At 50.9% G+C, this 16797-nt stretch overlaps 2 protein-coding genes across 5 annotated transcripts in view; both read left to right on the top strand.

The window, feature by feature from the left end:
* The first annotated feature begins 94 nt into the window (after positions 1-94).
* On the top strand, positions 95-11997 carry Il17rc (interleukin 17 receptor C). 2 transcript variants are annotated; one of them, XM_032905925.1, is made up of 18 exons: positions 96-429; positions 713-734; positions 884-1036; positions 1274-1336; positions 1424-1533; positions 3345-3456; positions 3736-3780; positions 5359-5498; positions 5700-5759; positions 7551-7605; positions 7675-7856; positions 7942-7992; positions 8801-8846; positions 8999-9120; positions 9454-9513; positions 9882-9933; positions 11139-11234; positions 11355-11997. In XM_032905925.1, the coding sequence occupies exons 1-18, from the start codon at positions 325-327 to the stop codon at positions 11912-11914; spliced, it is 2034 nt and encodes a 677-aa protein (XP_032761816.1). In that variant the 5' UTR covers positions 96-324; the 3' UTR covers positions 11915-11997. The 2 variants fall into 2 exon arrangements, with proteins under 2 accessions (XP_032761817.1, XP_032761816.1); XM_032905926.1 differs by lacking the exon at positions 3736-3780 and having other exon boundaries at positions 95-429.
* Positions 11998-12101: 104 nt separating this feature from the next.
* Creld1 (cysteine rich with EGF like domains 1) overlaps positions 12102-16797 on the top strand; it is a 10531-nt gene continuing 5835 nt past the window's right edge. The window contains exons 1-3 of one of the 3 annotated variants that reach the window (XM_032905923.1): positions 12272-12542; positions 12710-12945; positions 13363-13445. In XM_032905923.1, coding sequence (XP_032761814.1) covers positions 12772-12945; positions 13363-13445 — 257 coding nt within the window. In that variant the 5' untranslated portion in view covers positions 12272-12542; positions 12710-12771. Of the gene's footprint in view, positions 12946-13362; positions 13446-16797 lie in introns of those variants that run through there. The other 2 variants (XM_032905922.1, XM_032905924.1) reach the window with 2 other exon arrangements.

Genomic DNA, 16797 nt, shown 5'->3' with positions numbered 1-16797 from the left:
AGCCAAAGAGGAGGAGGAGGAGGAGAGGCCACCACCCAGGTCCAAATCTGCTGGCTCCTAAGCCTGGAGTTGGTGGGAGGGACGGGACAGGGCGGGGCGGGAACAGCCACTGCCTGCTGGGAGCCAAATCGAAAGCACTCCAGCTGAAACTGGGCCGGGAGTCCAGGCTCACAGGAGTGGGACAGCATGGCTTGAGAGGAATTCTAGCCCTTGCTCTCTCCCTGGGACACGTGATTGATTGGCAGCAGGGGAGAGGGGTCTGCCCCCCCTTGGGGGGGGGGCAGAACGGGGCCTCAGGCCTGGGTGCTGTCTGGCACCTGGAAGATGCCTGTGCCCTGGTTCCTGCTGTCCTTGGCACTGGGCCGAAGCCCCGTGGTCGTTTCTCTGGAGAGACTCATGGAGCCTCAGGACACTGCACACTGCTCTCTAGTAAGTCTGGGACTTTGGGAGGCTGGGAAAGGCTCGGAGTTCAGTCTGTGCCTCTTCACAGCCCTAGTCTGCCTCCTGTCACTGCCCTCTGTCAGAACTGCCCTGTCTGGTCTGTCTGGTGCTGATGGGGGAAGAGAAGAAGGAAAGGGAACAAGAATTAGTTTTGTCCTCTGGGAAGAGCTTAGGATAGGGAGCCCCAGAAGTCAGACAGAGGATAAGGGCTGTCAAGCAAGGAAAGGTGCTTAGTTTTAAGGGTGTAAACCGCCTTTTCCTTTCTTCCCAGGGCCTCTCCTGCCACCTCTGGGGTAAGTGTTGCTACTTTAAAAGAGTGACTTCCAAGCGAACTGAAGGGAAGTGACTGTTTGCTCTCAGCCTGCAAGGCTGAGCTCCCCTGCCCTCTGTAGTTCTCAGAAACCAAACCAACTTCAGCTCCCACCCCACCCTTCACACCCAGATGGTGACGTGCTCTGCCTGCCTGGAAGCATCGAGTCTGCCCCAGGCCCTGTGCTAGTGCCTACCCGCCTGCAGACGGAGCTGGTACTCAGGTGTCCACAAGAGACAGATTGCGCCCTCTGTGTCCGTGTGGTTGTACACTTGGCTGTGCATGGTGAGTGAGGAAGCCCGTGACTCCGAGTGCACACATGAGCCTGCCTGGGGAAGGCATGAGGATTGCAGACTCTGGGCATCTGCAGTGTTTAAGACACTGCTCCAGGTACCCCCAGGACAGCCTGCTCTCCCCAGGCCTCTGTTTATCAGCCATGGTATCTCTGCAAGGGAATCTAAGCCTGCATCAGCCCAGAGCAGGTGCCTGACCTGGGCTTTGCTTGTTTCTCTGCTTCTTCAGGGCACTGGGAAGAACCCGAAGAAGCTGGAAAGTCTGATTCAGAACTCCAGGGGCCTAGGAACGGTAAGGAGCCAGCTGGCCTAGCTACTGCTTCTAGTCAGGGTCTTTCCCATGGCCCATGCCTGGCTGACCCCTGCTTGTTGCTCACAGCCTCTCTCCAGGCCCAGGTGGTGCTCTCCTTTCAGGCCTACCCCATTGCTCGCTGTGCCCTGCTGGAGGTCCAGGTGCCTGCTGACCTGGTGCAGCCTGGTCAGTCCGTGGTATGTGAAGTGCTCCTCCTGACGAGAAGAGCCACCTCCAGAATCCCAGATTCCCAAAACAACCCGGTGCATTGATTCTTTAAGTCTTGGGTCTGATCAGAGCAGTGAGCCCTCTCGGCTTCTTGTGGTGGGTTTTTTCTGTCTGTAAAATGAGGGTAAGGACACTCCTGACTCAGGTGTGATTTGGTGAGAAGTCACTAAGCAGTTTTCTGGGGCAATTTTATTTCATACTCTCGCTTTGGCATTTAAAATTTTAAATTTTAGCCGTTCTGATATCTATGTCATGTTTTATAACTGGGGATTTGTGTGTGCATACATGTGGCGGTGGTGGTATTTATATTTCTAAATTATATTTATTTATTTATTTAGTTTGCACGCGTGTGCATGTGTGTGTGTGTGTGTGTGTGTGTGCGTGTGCGTGCTCGCACGCGCACGCATGTGCATGAATTAGGGGCTTCATATGGAAGGCAAAGGACAAGTTACAGAGTCAGTTTTCTCCTTTTTACTATAAGGGTCCTGGTGATTGAACTCAGGCTGTCAGGCTTGGTGGCAAGCACTTTGCCTACTGAACATCTCGGCAGCTCAGGGCTAGTGTTCGTGTTGCTGGTTTGCCTGTATGAGTGTGGGGGAGGGACAGGCTGGGGTTGGAACCAAAGGTTTTGTATATGCTAAGTCACAAGTTCACTGCCGAGCTAATTGTTTTTATTAGGCAGAATCTTGCTGGGTATTCTGGGTAATCTTGCTAGGTGGTCCCGCCTCACCCTCCCCTCCTGAATGCTAACACTGCAGGCCTATGGCACTCACTATATTTGGTGTTTCTTACAGCTTTGATTTGTATACCCCTGGTGACAGACAGACACCTTTTACATGCTGTCTTAGTTAGGGTTTTAGTGCTGTGACCAGACGCCATGACCAAGGCAGGTCTTATAAGGACCACATTTCATTGGGGCTGGCTTACAGGTCCAGTATCGTCAAGGCAGGAGCATGGCAGCATCCAGGCAGGCATGGTGCAGGAAAGCTGAGAGTTCTATATCTTCTGAAGGCTGCTATGAGAAAACTCACGTCCTGGCAGCTAGGTCAAGGGTAGTAAGGCCCACACCTACAATGACACACCTACTCCAACAAGGCCACACCTATTCCAACAGGGCCACTCCCTCTAATAGTGCCACTCTGTGGGCAGGGCATGTACAAACCATCACACATGCTTATATGCTTATTAGCGATTTATAACTTCCTTCATGAAACGTCCTGTGAAACTTTTGCTGACTGTAAAATAAGAACAAAGATCTGGGAGTGTAGCTCAGTGGTAGAGTTCTTGCCTAACATGCTCAAGGCCTTGGGTTTGATTCTCAGCCAAAAAAGAGCACTGCGCGTGCACACACACACACACACACACACACACACATGCACACACACGCACACAATTCTTTTTAATCTGCCTAGTTTACTTCACAAAGCAGCCATGAAGACCACTGAACTGTGCCTGTGGGGATGCTCCATGCTTGCCTTGGAGTATCTGATCAGCTTCCCTCTGGTCAAGTGGTCTGTGACAGCAGGTGTAGGCAGCAACTCAGACAGCCTGGTTAATCCCAGGCCTGCCAAGACAGCTATAGGTGATACTCGCTTTAGAACTGGGGACTTGTTCAAAGGAAGGAAACTATAGCGATAGATTTCAAGCTAGACAGCCTAAATGCAGTCATTGGCTGGACATGGGACCAATAGGTAAGCAGTGTTCTACTCACATGAGCCTAAGATCTTGGCCTGGATTCTGAGCCCTCCACCTCCAGCCATCCGCCACCCTCTCCTCATAGGGTTCTGCAGTATTTGACTGTTTTGAGGCTGGTCTTGGGGCTGAGGTACGAATCTGGTCCTACACGAAACCCAGGTACCAGAAAGAACTCAACGTCACGCAGCAGTTGCCTGGTAAGTCACCCCAAAGACCTGTTTTCCTGATCTACGGTCCCTTTGGCCACTCCCCATCTTTCTGGTCCCATCATTTTCAGGCAGGCATCTGAGCGGACACCCTCCTTTGTCAGTTTCTTGTGCTTCTAGGCCCTGGGATAGGTACTCTGTGCTCTGTGTAAGCATGGGTGGTCTTTCGGGGTAGGTAACCCCTCTCAGCATCTCCCCATGGGTTGGATTGCTTCCCTTCTTTCCTTGGTCCCCATCCCCACTGGAGGTTTTTCTGTGATCTCTCCCCAGACTGCAGGGGTCTCGAAGTCCAGGACAGCATCCAGAGCTGCTGGGGTAGGGGCTAGGGACAGTGGGCTGGGTGGAGGGAGGAGCCGGATCTGGAGTTTACACAATTGGATGCTTGGGGTTGACATAGGCTGAGGGATGCCAGGTTCCAAAAGTCACAGAACGTGTTCTACCGTTCATTCATACACTCGTTCCACATGAACTGCAGGAATTTCTTCATCTGTGCCAGGCATTGGAAACAAAGATGAATTTCCTTATAACAAGTGTTCATCCGTACCAGGAAAATCTAGTGGCCCAAAGCACTGTTAAGATTCTGGCCTTTCCCAATAGACCAGAGTGGAAATGTTACTAAATCTGAAATAGGCGCTATAAAGACCAGCTTGGTCACAGACTCACACGGACCCACCTGCCTCTGCCTTCCAAGGGCTGAAATTGAATGTGTGCCATCGTGTCCAGCAAACAGCGCTGGTTTTAATGTCTTGTTCAGTGACGTGATGGTGTAGTTAGGTTGTTTTTGTCTTGTTTTGCTCTTTCGGTTTTGACAGGCTCTTGCTATGTTGTCCATGCTGGGCTTGAACTTGCAGTCTTCTCGCCTCAGCTTCCCAAGCAGATGTGCTTTACTACATCTGGCTCAGCTGTGCTTACAGCTACCACAAGGTGAAAGCATAAACCATGCAGGTTTTAAACTAGTAAATGCTCTCCCTTCTTCTCTTCAACTCCATTTTCCTTTTGGCCTTCTTCTCTGGCACTCCATACAGATCACTAGACACCAGAGCTTTGGAAACAAACACACACCAGGCATCTCATCTTGTCACTCCGTGGTGATTGCCTTCCTTATTCAACAAAGACTGACCAACTACTCTGTACCAGACACAGTTATAGACTAGAAGTAAATTGATAAGCAACCCTGTCAAAACTTCCCATCTTTATGGAAATGGGGGTTTGGATTAGAAAAGGGTTGATCCAGTAAACCTCTGGGGATGTAAAATATACAGTATATTAGATGGTGCCGAGTTATGGAGAAAGTTCGAGAAAGAGGGATGGGCAGGTTGGGAGTTCTAGAAGTGAGATGGTCTCACCAAAATGAAAGATATGAAGGAGGAGCCCTGCATTTGAGAGACAGAGTTCCATAGGAAGAGAACAGCCTGTGCAAAGGCCCTGGGGCAGGAGCAAGGCCAAATGTGCTTAAGGAAGGTAGCCGGTGTGTTTGCAGCAAAGTATTCAAGACAGAGATACTGACAGATTGAGTTTGAGAGGTCTCAGGAGCTAGCCTGGTTAAGGTCTTGCAAGCTGTTGTAAGGACGAGCTTATACTGTGATTACTGTGTGGGAAGGGGAGTCTAGGGAAAGTGATTTGTATTAAGGAGGCAGCAGAATTCTACTGGCTGCAGAGGAAGAGAAGCTGTCCCAAGATGTAAGCTGGAACCTCTATGGACTTGGCTTGTGGCTGGGGACAAAGCCCAATCTGAGATGGGGATCTAGTCTGTTCTCCAAGGGCTTCCTATGGTCTGAGGGTTTGATGGAATCTCCACTGGGGCAGTTGGTGAGTGTGACTCAGGCTTGGCTGTGCAGAGGAGGAGATGAAGGGTGTCTGACCTTCCCCCTCTCTCTCTGCTTTTTCCACTAGCCCTACCCTGGCTCAATGTGTCTACAGATGGTGACAATATTCTTCTGATACTGGACGTCTCTAAGGAGCAGACATTTGGCTTCTTACTGTACTGGGATCAGGCCCAGGGTCCTCTCAAATCCTTGCTGTACAAAAACCTGGTGAGGCTTCTCCTCCAGGTCCATGTTCACCCTGTGCTGATGCCCATACTAAGAATGTAGTCAGACTGTCAAAGGGGACACACCCAAAGCAGAGGACCTTGGCAGGGGGAGGGTCTGTCTGCCCGGCTCCTTGGACTTTGGATCTCTGCACTTCCTCTTCCTCAGCTTCTCTTAAATCACATCTGTCTGCTCATCCCACAGACTGGACCTCAGAACATTACTTTAAACCACACTGACCTGGTTCCCTGCCTCTGCATTCAGGTAGGAGCAGAATTCAACTGCACATGGGAGATGGGCTGGGGAGGCACTGAGGGATGGCCTCCAATCTTCTGGGGCCACTGTCCTCCATACTCTGAGGTAGAGAGCATGGCCCGTTTGGGTGACTGTCTCGTTGCTCTTGCTGTCCTGCGCCTTCTGCTTGTTATGTCCAGGAGACTCCTGGATCTCCATCCACAAGACTGTACCCTATGGCTAATGGCCCACCCACATGTCACCTCTTCCTTGACGCCTTCCCCTGCTCCTGTATTCCCTCTTTTGTGTTCCTGGGAAGGGTAGGACACATGCTGTATACTTAAAGGAGCTTCAATCCTACTTGCCATTCACTAGTTGTGTGACCTTAGACAAGACATTACTCTCTGAGCCTGCTGCTTATCTGTAATACGGATAAACTGTCCCGTTTTAGGGCTATTGTGAAGATGGGTGCCACATCTAGATTTAAATATGTGGACAGCAGCTGCTCCCTCTGATTGCACTTTAGTCACTGAGTCTCGTCTGCTTGGCCTCTGGCATCAGAGCCACTCTTTCTCTTCTATCGTCAGTCCTTTTGGCCTCTCTAAACCCTCCTTTAGGCGGTCAGTGACCTCCACCTCCTCCCTTCCCGGAGCCTTCCTGTCTTCCCCCAATGAAGCTCTCCCGGTAGACTTTCTCCTAAATTCTCCTTTATGAGAAGCTTGTTACATCCAGAGGAGCTGCTCACCAAGACCTGCCTTTGCTCAGCCTGTTCCCACCACCTCTTCCGCATAACCAAGTCTTCCTAGCTCACATCACCTCTTTACCAAAGCTTCTTTACCAAAGCTTCTCCAGTTTCCGGGCCTTTCCTTGTTCTGAGTTCCCCTCGTCTTTCTGGCTTTTCTTTTCCACATGCCACTGCCTCTAACATTTGGCTTCTGTCTATTTCTTTTCCTGTACATAAGATGCTCCGGGAAATCTTGGAGGTGGGTAACTGACCAACATTTATGTATTTCCTTCTTACTGAGCCTGTGACTTCTTTGAAGGAAAGCAAAGCATATCTCATTCAAATGCAGTAACTTTGCCAGAGCCCTGCACAGAGCCTGGTATACAGTGGTGCTCAGCCAGAGCCCTGCACAGAGCCTGGTATACAGTGGTGCTCAGCCAGAGCCCTGCACAGAGCCTGGTATACAGTGGGTGCGCATAGATGAATGAGCAAATCCCCAGTGGTGAGACACATTGCACATGTCCAGGAAGTGTTTGCTGTGACTTAACTCTCTGTATCATGCCCACCACTCTCCAGCAGTTGATGAATAAATTAATATATTCTCTCATCACATAGGTCTAAGCACATAGTAGGTGCTCTTAAAAAAATCCAGCACAGTATTTGATACATAGATATACACAAAATGTTTGTGAAATGAATCAAAATTAACAGTCTAAGACTCCTTGTGTATCCCATACTGCTAACGCACATAGTAGGCACTCATTAAAAGTTGAGCGAAAAGCCAGGTGTCACAGCGCATGCTTTTAATCCCAGCACTCAGGAGGCAGAGGAAGGTGCATCTCTGTGAGTTCTAACCAGACAGGGCTATATAGTGGGGCTCTGTCCCAAAAACAAACAAAACAAAAACAACCAAACAACCTCCCAAAAGTTGAGAGAAGAGATATATTGCAGAGTTTTCAGGGAGAAGCCTAGGGAGTGCTGATGAAACCTCCCTCACTGAGCATGCCCTAGTACTCAGCAGAGGGTCTGACATGCGCATGGATGGTCGGCCCAGTCCAGTTGACTGAGTACAGCCCCCCCCCCTTTTTGTTTCCCAGTTATGGGCCCAGGAGCCAGACTCTGTTAGGACCAGCTTCTGCCCCTTCAAGAAAGGTGAGCGAATCTCCTAAGGCAGGGAGGATGGGAAGGTGGATGATTAGTGACCCTGGCCCTCTGCTGCAGATCCCCGTGCACACAGGAACCTTTGGCACATGGCCAGGCTGCGGGTGCAGTCCTCAGGGAGCTGGCTGCTAGACACGCCTTGCTCTCTACTGACCGAGGTGGCACTGTGCTGGCAGGCACCAGACCAGAGTCCCTGCCAGCCCCTTGTGCCACCAATGCCCCAGAAGAATGTCACTATGAATGTAAGTGAGGTCAAAGGTTGGAGAGAGCATGTGGAACCCCAGAGTCTCCCTTCATGACCTCACTCGTTTTCCCTGCTTTCCACAGAGGCCATTTGAGTTCCCATCGGTGAGAGAACACCCCAACCTCTGTGTCCAGGTCAGAATGGCAATGAGAAAGCATTGGGCTAAGGGTGGGACCCTGTGCCGAATCTCCTTGGGGAGCTACAGCCTCCACATGTATTCTTGGGAACTGTACACCCAAACACACTCATCATACACAGACACATTAATAATAAAAATTAAAATGTTCTTAAATTAAAAAACAAAAGCGACCATTCAAGATTTAGCTGGGCACGGAGCCTCATGCCTGTATTCCCAGCACTTGGGAAGCTGAGGCAGGAGGGCATGTGGGCTCCCCTGAGTTTGAGGCCACCTGGCCTGACCTATGCAGTGAGTACCAGGCTATAGCATGATGCTGTATCAAAACAAATATTGAATATCTACCATGTGCCAGCCACTTTGAGATAGATCAAAGCCAGCAAATGTCCCTAGCCTCACAGCACCTATTTCTCACGGAGGAAGGTGAACAGTGTGCTTAAGGAAGCATGTTAAGGTGAATTCACGTGCTATGGTAAGAAGTGAAGGGACGGAGTGATTTTCAGTGGGTGACTGGGCGAGGGTGACAGGCTCCTCTTCGAGGTGTCAGATGTGGAGGAAACATGTTTTGAGTGCTTAAGACAGAGCTGAAGGTTGTGAGTTCCGTTAGCACAGGCGCCCTACCAAAGCCTGGTCTCGGAGATGGGTGACTCTTAATCCTACAGCCTGAACTCGGCTCTGCCTAACCTCAGGTCCAGAGTGCAGAGCCGGCCTGATGGGCTTCCTCTTGCCTGCACCCTCCCTATTGGACTTCCTGGCCCTGGCTCTTGCTTTTCCTAGTGCTCCTAACTCTGGCTCCTTCTAAGCAGGTGAGCAGCTGGGAGAAGGTTCAGCTCCAAGAGTGCTTGTGGGCTGGTGAGTGGGGCTGGAGGGTGGCTGGGACAGGGCCACTGCAATGGGATAAACCATGGAGGAACTGGCTCCTGGGGGTAAAGTCAGGGAATGGGAGGAAGGCACGTGGCAACTCCCAAGTGGTTCTTACTGGAGTGGCCTCTCTCTCCTCCCAGACTCCTTAGGGCCCTTCAAGGATGATATGCTGTTAGTGGAGATGAAAACCGACCTAAACGACACATCAGTCTGTGCCTTGGAACCCAGTGGCTGTACACCACTGCCCAGTATTGCCTCCACGGTGAGGACCCCTTGATTCTCCAGATGCTTCCAGCCTTATCTCAAGTGTGGCCTCATATTCTTACTTCCATTCTCAGTCACTATATCCCACCTTACCTTGTTCTGTCATTCTCTTTGCCAGGGCTCTGCGTGCGTGCGTGCGTGCGTGTGCGTGCGTGTGTGTGTGTGTGTGTGTGTGTGTGTGTGTGTGTATTTGCTTGAATGCACACACCCCCGCATCCCTTCTCAGTGTCTTTGTAAGTCTCTTAGCTCCTCTCAACAAACAGTCCTGCTCTACTGTGGCACCTTACATGCTGCCCAGGTGACAGCCCCTCCCCCTCCCTTGACTTGGCAGAGAGCTGCTCGCCTTGGAGAGCAGTTGCTTCAAGACTTCAGGACACACCAGTGCATGCAGGTGAGTTGGTGACAGAACTTGCCCTCGTGCCTACATGTGTCTGCTTGCTCTCTGTCTAGTCCTGGGTAGGTTGCAGGTAGGAGTGTATCAGTCCTATCTCTCAGGTGCTCGATCTGGCTAGAGCCCAATTAAACGATACACACCCTCCAGTCAGTGTTGGGTTCTAGAAAGAGCTTCAAGGAAGAAATCTTCCAAGGTCCCATTTGGCATAGAGGTCAGCTTGGGCAGGTTGAGCAAAAGCAGAGGTATTTGCAGGAGCCTGCTCTGGACACAGAGATGTGGGTAGCTGAGGCTAGGACTTTGAATAAGCTGGGCAGAAATTATTAGCTGTTGAACACCAAGCAGGGGCCTGTGATTGTGTCTTACAGCTGTGGAATGATGAAGACCTGGGATCACTGTGGGCCTGCCCCATGGATAAGTGTGAGTACGAGGGGAACTGCTCTTCCTGTGTGCCAGCAGCTGACTGACAGGTGCTGAGGCAACTTATGTGATGCCTTGTCAGGCTCAAATTAGTCACAGCAGCATTCCTTTAGCCATTCAAAACCACAGAGAGGGAGAAGCATGGTTCAGCTGGCAAAGGCATTGCCACCAAATCTGACAACCTGAGTTCCCTGGGACCCACATGAACTGGCTCTCTTGAGTTGTCTTCTGACCTCCACACAAGCTCTATGGCATGTGTGTCCCTCAAGGGTGGCAGAGAGACGGGGAGGGACAGGGACAAAAACACACTTCACTAGATAGAACTTGCCCACACCAACGGAAATCTAAAAGGACAGAGCCAGTATGAGCTATTGAATGTTTGCAAGTGTTATCTCACAGTAATAGTTAGGGGCTATATGGAAGAACTGAGCCAACATTGAACGAGCCAGACATTGAACTAGACCCAGACCTGGTCTAGATGGGATGAGGGGTTCAGAGGAAAACTCCTACACACACTGTGAAGCCTGAACCAGTTGAAAGGAGTCAAACTGCATTTTTAAGACTGTGGAGGGGCTACATTCCTGCCTAGAGTTTCCCAAGGTGTGGGAGTGTTTTAAGGTTAGAGGGTTTTTTTTCTTTTTTTTCGGAAGAAGATGGGAGACCCGACAAACCCGGATGTAGGATTTTTCTTTTCTTTTTTTTTTTCGGGGCTGGGGGCGGAACCCAGGGCCTTGTGCTTGCTAGGCAAGAGCTCTCCCACTGAGCTAAATCCCCAACCCCCCGGGATGTAGAATTTTATATCCCCACACCACCAGCTTCCTCAAGAGCTAGAATAAACCTATTTTAAACAGATCTTGGTGGCTCCCCATAGAGTGAATGGACTGAAGGCAGAAAGATGGGGCTATTGCAGTCATGCAAGGCAACCAAGTGAAGGGCCTAGGCTTAAGGGGCAATATCAGCTGACATCTGAACATTTACAAGGCCTGGCACTGTGAACTGTTTTATGTGCAACCCTATCTATGCATTTGATGCCATTATCCATATTTACAGGCTGAGAACTGAGGCGGGTCACACAGGCATATCGAGCTTTTTCGGTGCTTGGGCAGTGACACTTGTGATTTTGGGGCAGATCACTTCATGTCTACAGACTCCTTGAAAGATATAAGGTTTCTAACTAGCCCATTATTCTTCCCTGTCTATCCCAGACATCCACAAGCGCTGGGTCCTAGTGTGGCTGGCCTGCCTACTCTTGGCTGCGGCGCTTTTCTTCTTCCTCCTTTTAAAAAAGGACCGCAGGAAAGGTGAGTGCTTCCCAGTCCTGGTTTTCCAAGGAGAGCCTCAAACGGTGGCGCTGGGCTCTATTGGGTGGAGGAAGGCAGGTCCCGGGCTCACCCTCACTGGCTCCCCTACCCCTGTACCAGCGGCCCCTCGTGCCCGCCCGGCCCTGCTTCTCCACTCGGCCGATGGAGCATACTACGAACGTCTGGTGGGCGCTCTGGCGTCCGCGTTGAGCCAGATGCCACTGCGCGTTGCCGTGGACCTGTGGAGCCGCCGCGAGCTGACCTCGCACGGAGCCCTGGCCTGGTTCCACCAGCAGCGGCGCCGGACCCTGCAGGAGGATGGCGTGGTCATACTTCTCTTCTCACCCGCGGCCGTGGCGCAGTGTCAGCAGTGGCTGCAGCTCCAGACGGTGGAGCCCGGGCCGCATGACGCTCTGGCCGCCTGGCTCAGCTGCGTGCTGCCCGATTTCCTGCAAGGCCAGGCGACCGGTCGCTACGTCGGGGTCTACTTTGACGGGTTGCTGCACCCAGACACTGTACCCGCCCCGTTCCGCGTCGCGCCGCTCTTCTCCCTGCCCTCGCAGCTGCCGGCCTTCCTGGATGCACTGCAGGGAGGCAGCTCCCGGTCCCCCGGGCGACCTGCGGACAGGGCGGAACGAGTGGCCCAGGCGCTGCTGTCCGCCCTAGACAGCTGTACTTAGAGCTCGGAAGCCCAGGCTGCTGCGAGGAATGGGACCCGGGACCCTGCCCTGCACTCGAATAAAGGCCGATGCAGTATTCCTAACAAGAGTAGCCCTCGTATATCTGTTTGATGCTCCGCTGGCAGAGCCTTTAATCCCGCGGCCCTTTAAAACCCGGACAGGTGCAGCCCGGAGCCGCTTCTGGTTGGTTAGTGTTGGGTGACGCAATGTCACATGGCTTTCCATCATTGGCTGGGAGAAGGCCCCGCCCTCCGGACTGCGGCGTTGGAGAAGGGTGTACTCTTTACGGTGGCAGTGGCGTTGAGAAGACTCGGCCCACAGCGCCCGGGGCGGGGGCGGGGACTCTTTTTTTTTTTCTCTCCTCCTCTAAGGTCTAGCAGGATTTGGATCCTCCCAGTCCTGTTACAGGCCGTGCCTCCGTCTCCCAAAGAGGATCTGAACTTGACCCCTTCTCTTCATATCCGGATCCGGGCTCCTCCCCCAGGACCGCCCATCCGCCTTTCTCTCGGAATATTTTGGGATTCTAACCCTCTCTCTCTAATTCTGGCCCCTAATAATTCACTGAGACCCTAAAACAATGGGCTGACGCCTATTCTTTTGCCAGCGATCCCGGCCACCTCCCCCTACGGTAACGGAGAAATAATTTCTCTGCTGGAATTGTAGATTAGGCTCTTTTCCCCCCTTCCAGCGCCTCTGCTTTCAGTACCCCAATTCATCCTCGTTTGTAATTACGTAGGTTTGGGGCTCTGAGCCCCAAGGCACTTCAGAACCGAGTCCTCGCTTTCCTCTTTACAGGCTGGCTTTTCCAGTGAACCCTCCCCCTGCCCTCTATCTGCACGTACCCAGCCTGGGAAAAGATGGCTCCACAGCCCCTAAGGCGCCTGGTCCCATTTCTGTTCTGGTGCTTGAGCCTGTTTCTTAGCCTCCCAGGACCTGTCTGGCTCCAACCCTCTCCTCCTCCCCATTCTGCTCCCCGAGCTGAGCCCCATCCATGTCATACCTGCCGGGCACTGGTGGACAGCTTCAACAAGGTGGGTGCACTAATAGCCTCGAGGGAGGGGCTCATTATCGGAGAGCGGGGAGCTCTCTATGCAAATCTGCCTGGTCTCTACTCCCAATATGGGTTGCTTGCTTTAACTGTATGGCCTTCGGGTAAGGTGCTCCACAATGTTCAGTTTCCTGGTCAATAACATAAAATAATGAAATGTTAGAATGTTAGGCCGGGTGTGGTGGCACAGTCCTTTAGTCCCAGGTCTCGGGAGACAGAGGCAGGTGAATCGAGGCCAGTCTGGTCTACAGAGAAAGATCCAGGACAGCCAAGAAGACTACACAGAGAAACCTTGTTTAAAAAAAATAACAATAAAACAAAAAACAAACAAACAAACAAAACCCAAGATGAATGTGTCCAGCTCTGTACTCAGATATTCCTAATTCCTTCCCTATTCCAGGGCCTGGAGAGAACTATCCGGGACAACTTTGGTGGTGGAAACACTGCTTGGGAGGAAGAGAAGTTGTCCAAATACAAAGACAGGTAAGAAGGTAGTGGTGTGTGGGGGGGGTATATACCCTAACTCTCAGATTCTGTTGAAGGTTGGAATAGATTCTCTGTGGAAGCATTTCACTCCCCAGATCCTGAACATTTTCAGAACAACAGATAAGGAAACCAAGCCCCATCTTCGTGAAGCTTGCTTTTCAGTAGAGTAGACACAAACAGTACACACTGCCTGTCAGGCGAAAAACAAGAATGTGGGTAGACCACAGCTGGGTGGGAGGTGCTCAGGATGGTCCATTTGTGCAGTAGGAGGGGTGACCTTATGTTTCTCCCAAAGGCAGCTGGAGCAGAGTGAGCAGAAAGCTCTAGAGAGGAGTTTAGATGTCCTGAATGTGAGGTCAGAAGAGGGCCATGGATTCCCTGGAACTGGAGTTAGGCGACTGGGAGCCATATGTCCGTGGTGGGAACTGAATAATTGCCGAGCTATCTCTCCAGCCTCTGGTCTTAAGTGAAGAGCTCAGTCACACTCACAAAGTACAGGAAGCCAGGGCAGCGTGGAAGGAGTGGGGAGAGAAGCTAGGGGATGGGAAAGGAGGGATTCTTTAGTCTCTATAAAGGCAGCATGGACTAGCAAAACATCCAGTTGTGCATACAGTGAAAACTAATTGAGATCTGAGCCTACTCCGGAGATCACCAGTTGACGTGACAGATTCCTTATGGGGCACAGGAGAAAGTGCTGCAGACAGCTAGCAACTAGGTGAGTTGTGCAGGTGTTTTCTGCGGTAGAGAGACTGTGGGCAGGGGTGGGGTCAGGCCAGGCCTCTGAACATGGTGGTGGTGAGATGTGCCCTGGACATCCAGGTAGCCTCCATCTCACTCCAGAGATGGAGGGAGAGGCAGGCCTAGAGACAGGAATGGCAGAGGCCCTCCAGCTTTTCAAGGTGATGCTGAAGGAGGGGCAGCAGAGAGTCTGAGTTAGACCGCTGGTGGGGCCTTGCTGTTTTCACGGTGGCTAGGGTTGCTCTTCTCTCCCATACCTGATCCATGGTACGGTGGTAGAGGTTTGGATGATGCTCCCACTTGGAAGGACAGACAGCTTACTTCTCTGGAACTCTGGCCGTTCCTTCCCCTCGGTTTCCTCACTTAGGAAATCAGGAGAACCAAGAGTACTTCTGCTGCATAATGGCTTGTGGGCTCTACTGTCTTTTCCTTTAAAAGTTTTATTCTAGTACATAGTTTTTCCACTTTTGATACTAGGTTTAATATATATACACGTCATGGCTGGCCTTGAACTCACAGAGATCCTCCCCTTTTGCCTCCGAAGTGCTGGAACTACAAGTGTGCACCACCATACTTGGCGTCTTCCTAATTTTTTTGTCACTTGTTTATTCTGTGTGTGTGATTGTGTACACATGTGCACACACAGCTTTCGGGAGTCAGTTCTTCCCACTGCTTCAGTCCTCGGGATCGAACTCGTGTTCTCCGGCCCAGTCTTGGTGTGAGTGCCTGCATCTCTTGAGGCATAGTGATCCCCAATTTCTTCTTTCCTTTCTCCACTGTGTCCAACCCTTGAAGTACGTGATATGACACATGATGTTTATTTTTAATGTTTTAAATTCAGTTTTTGAGATTGTAGTATAAACTTATTTTTATGTTATATATTTGAGTGTGTATACATGTGCAGGTGCACGTGCATATATGTGCTCACAGTATTTTTTTTTTTTTTTTGGTTCTTTTTTTCGGAGCTGGGTACCGAACCCAGGGCCTTGTGCTTCCTAGGCAAGCGCTCTACCACTGAGCTAAATCCCCAACTCCAATGCTCACGGTATTTTGACTCCAAGTCTCTTTCCATTTATTTATTTTTGAGGCAGGGTTTCTCTATGTCTTGGAACTCTCTCTGTACAGCAGACTGGCCTCGAACTCAGAGATCTGCCTGCCTCTGCCTCCTGAGTGCTGGAACTAAATGTGTGTACCACCATGCCTGGCTGCCCCACCTTAGTTCTCTCCCTGAACCTAGAGCTCGCTCCAACACTCCCCTAGCGCTAGAGTTACCAGGCTACACTGGGCTTTCACATGGGTGTTGGAGTCCAAGGTCAAGTCTTCATGTTTCTTCAGGAGTTACTTTACTGAGTGGGCCATCTCCCCAGCCCTCACATCATATTTTATGTAATAAAAAATAAATCTGGTTTTGAGATATGATCTCATCTAGACCAGGCGGCCATCCAGGTTGCTATATAGTTGAGGATGGCCTTGAACTCCTGATCTTTCTGCCTCTACTCCCCGAAAGATGAGATTACAGGTGTGAGGCGTAAACATCTTGTTTATTACTAATTTCCTATATTGTAAAATACACATGGAAGAACGTAACAGGCTGGGAATGTAGTGGAGTTGTCAGTGTTTCTCTCACATGCACAGTACCCTGGGCTCCTTCCCAGCACCTAGTAAAACAGGCACAGTGACACACATCTGTAATTCTAGTACTCGGGAGGCAGAAGCAGGAGGTTAAAGTTGTACCCGGCAACGTAGCACATTCAAGGCTACATGGCCAAAAAAAGAAAAAAAAGGGGAAAAAAAAAATCCCCAGTGGGACACTTGGTAATTCTCACTGCCGTGGAACTACCTCTGTATGCTTCCAGAACTTGCTCACTTTTATTAATTCTGTTTTTGTTTTGACACTTTCCTTATTATATTTCAGGCTGGCCTCTAACTCAGTGATCCTCCTGCCTCAGCCTCCAGAATGCTGTGATTAAGATATATGCCACCACTTACTCATCACCCAAAAAGCAATACCCACTGAACCTCTTGCCCCCGTCCTTCCTTCCCCCAATCCCCTGGCCACTCCAGTATGCTCTCTTAGGCAGAGACCCGTGAGGACTGTCTGATTCCTTTGACATCCTGTGTGGTGACGCCGTTTATGTCTGGCTTCCTTCACTTAGTCTCGTGTTTCCACGGCTCATCCCTATCGTGTGCCATGTGCGGCACATTACGTCATTCCTTTTAAGGCGGGATAATTCCCCGCTGAATGGCCGTGCTGCCTTTTCTTTCTTCGGTTAGTGGACAGTTGAGCTGTCTGCCTCTTGCTCGTTATGAATACTGTGGCTGTGAGATTTGGGTAGAAGCTTTGGACACCTGCTCTCCATCTGGTTTGCGCGCAGCTGGGCGAGGACTTGCTGAGTCATGGTGGCTCCTTTTAGCCGATTGCGCCATCTCAAAGGCTCACTTGTCGTGCTGAAGGGATTCCAGTTTTTCTACATCCTTGCCAGTGCTTGATAGATCATATATTTGCAGGAGCTGTGGGGATCCTCTCTCGACCTCTGAGCTACCCTTCCTGGCCTCATGGGATAATTTTAGTCCTGTCTTTACAGCATGGCTACCCCTGCTATCTCAGATG

The sequence above is a fragment of the Rattus rattus genome, chromosome 6 (assembly GCF_011064425.1).
Source record: "Rattus rattus isolate New Zealand chromosome 6, Rrattus_CSIRO_v1, whole genome shotgun sequence".
NCBI lineage: Eukaryota > Metazoa > Chordata > Mammalia > Rodentia > Muridae > Rattus > Rattus rattus.
This window is presented reverse-complemented; position numbering and strand designations above follow the sequence as displayed.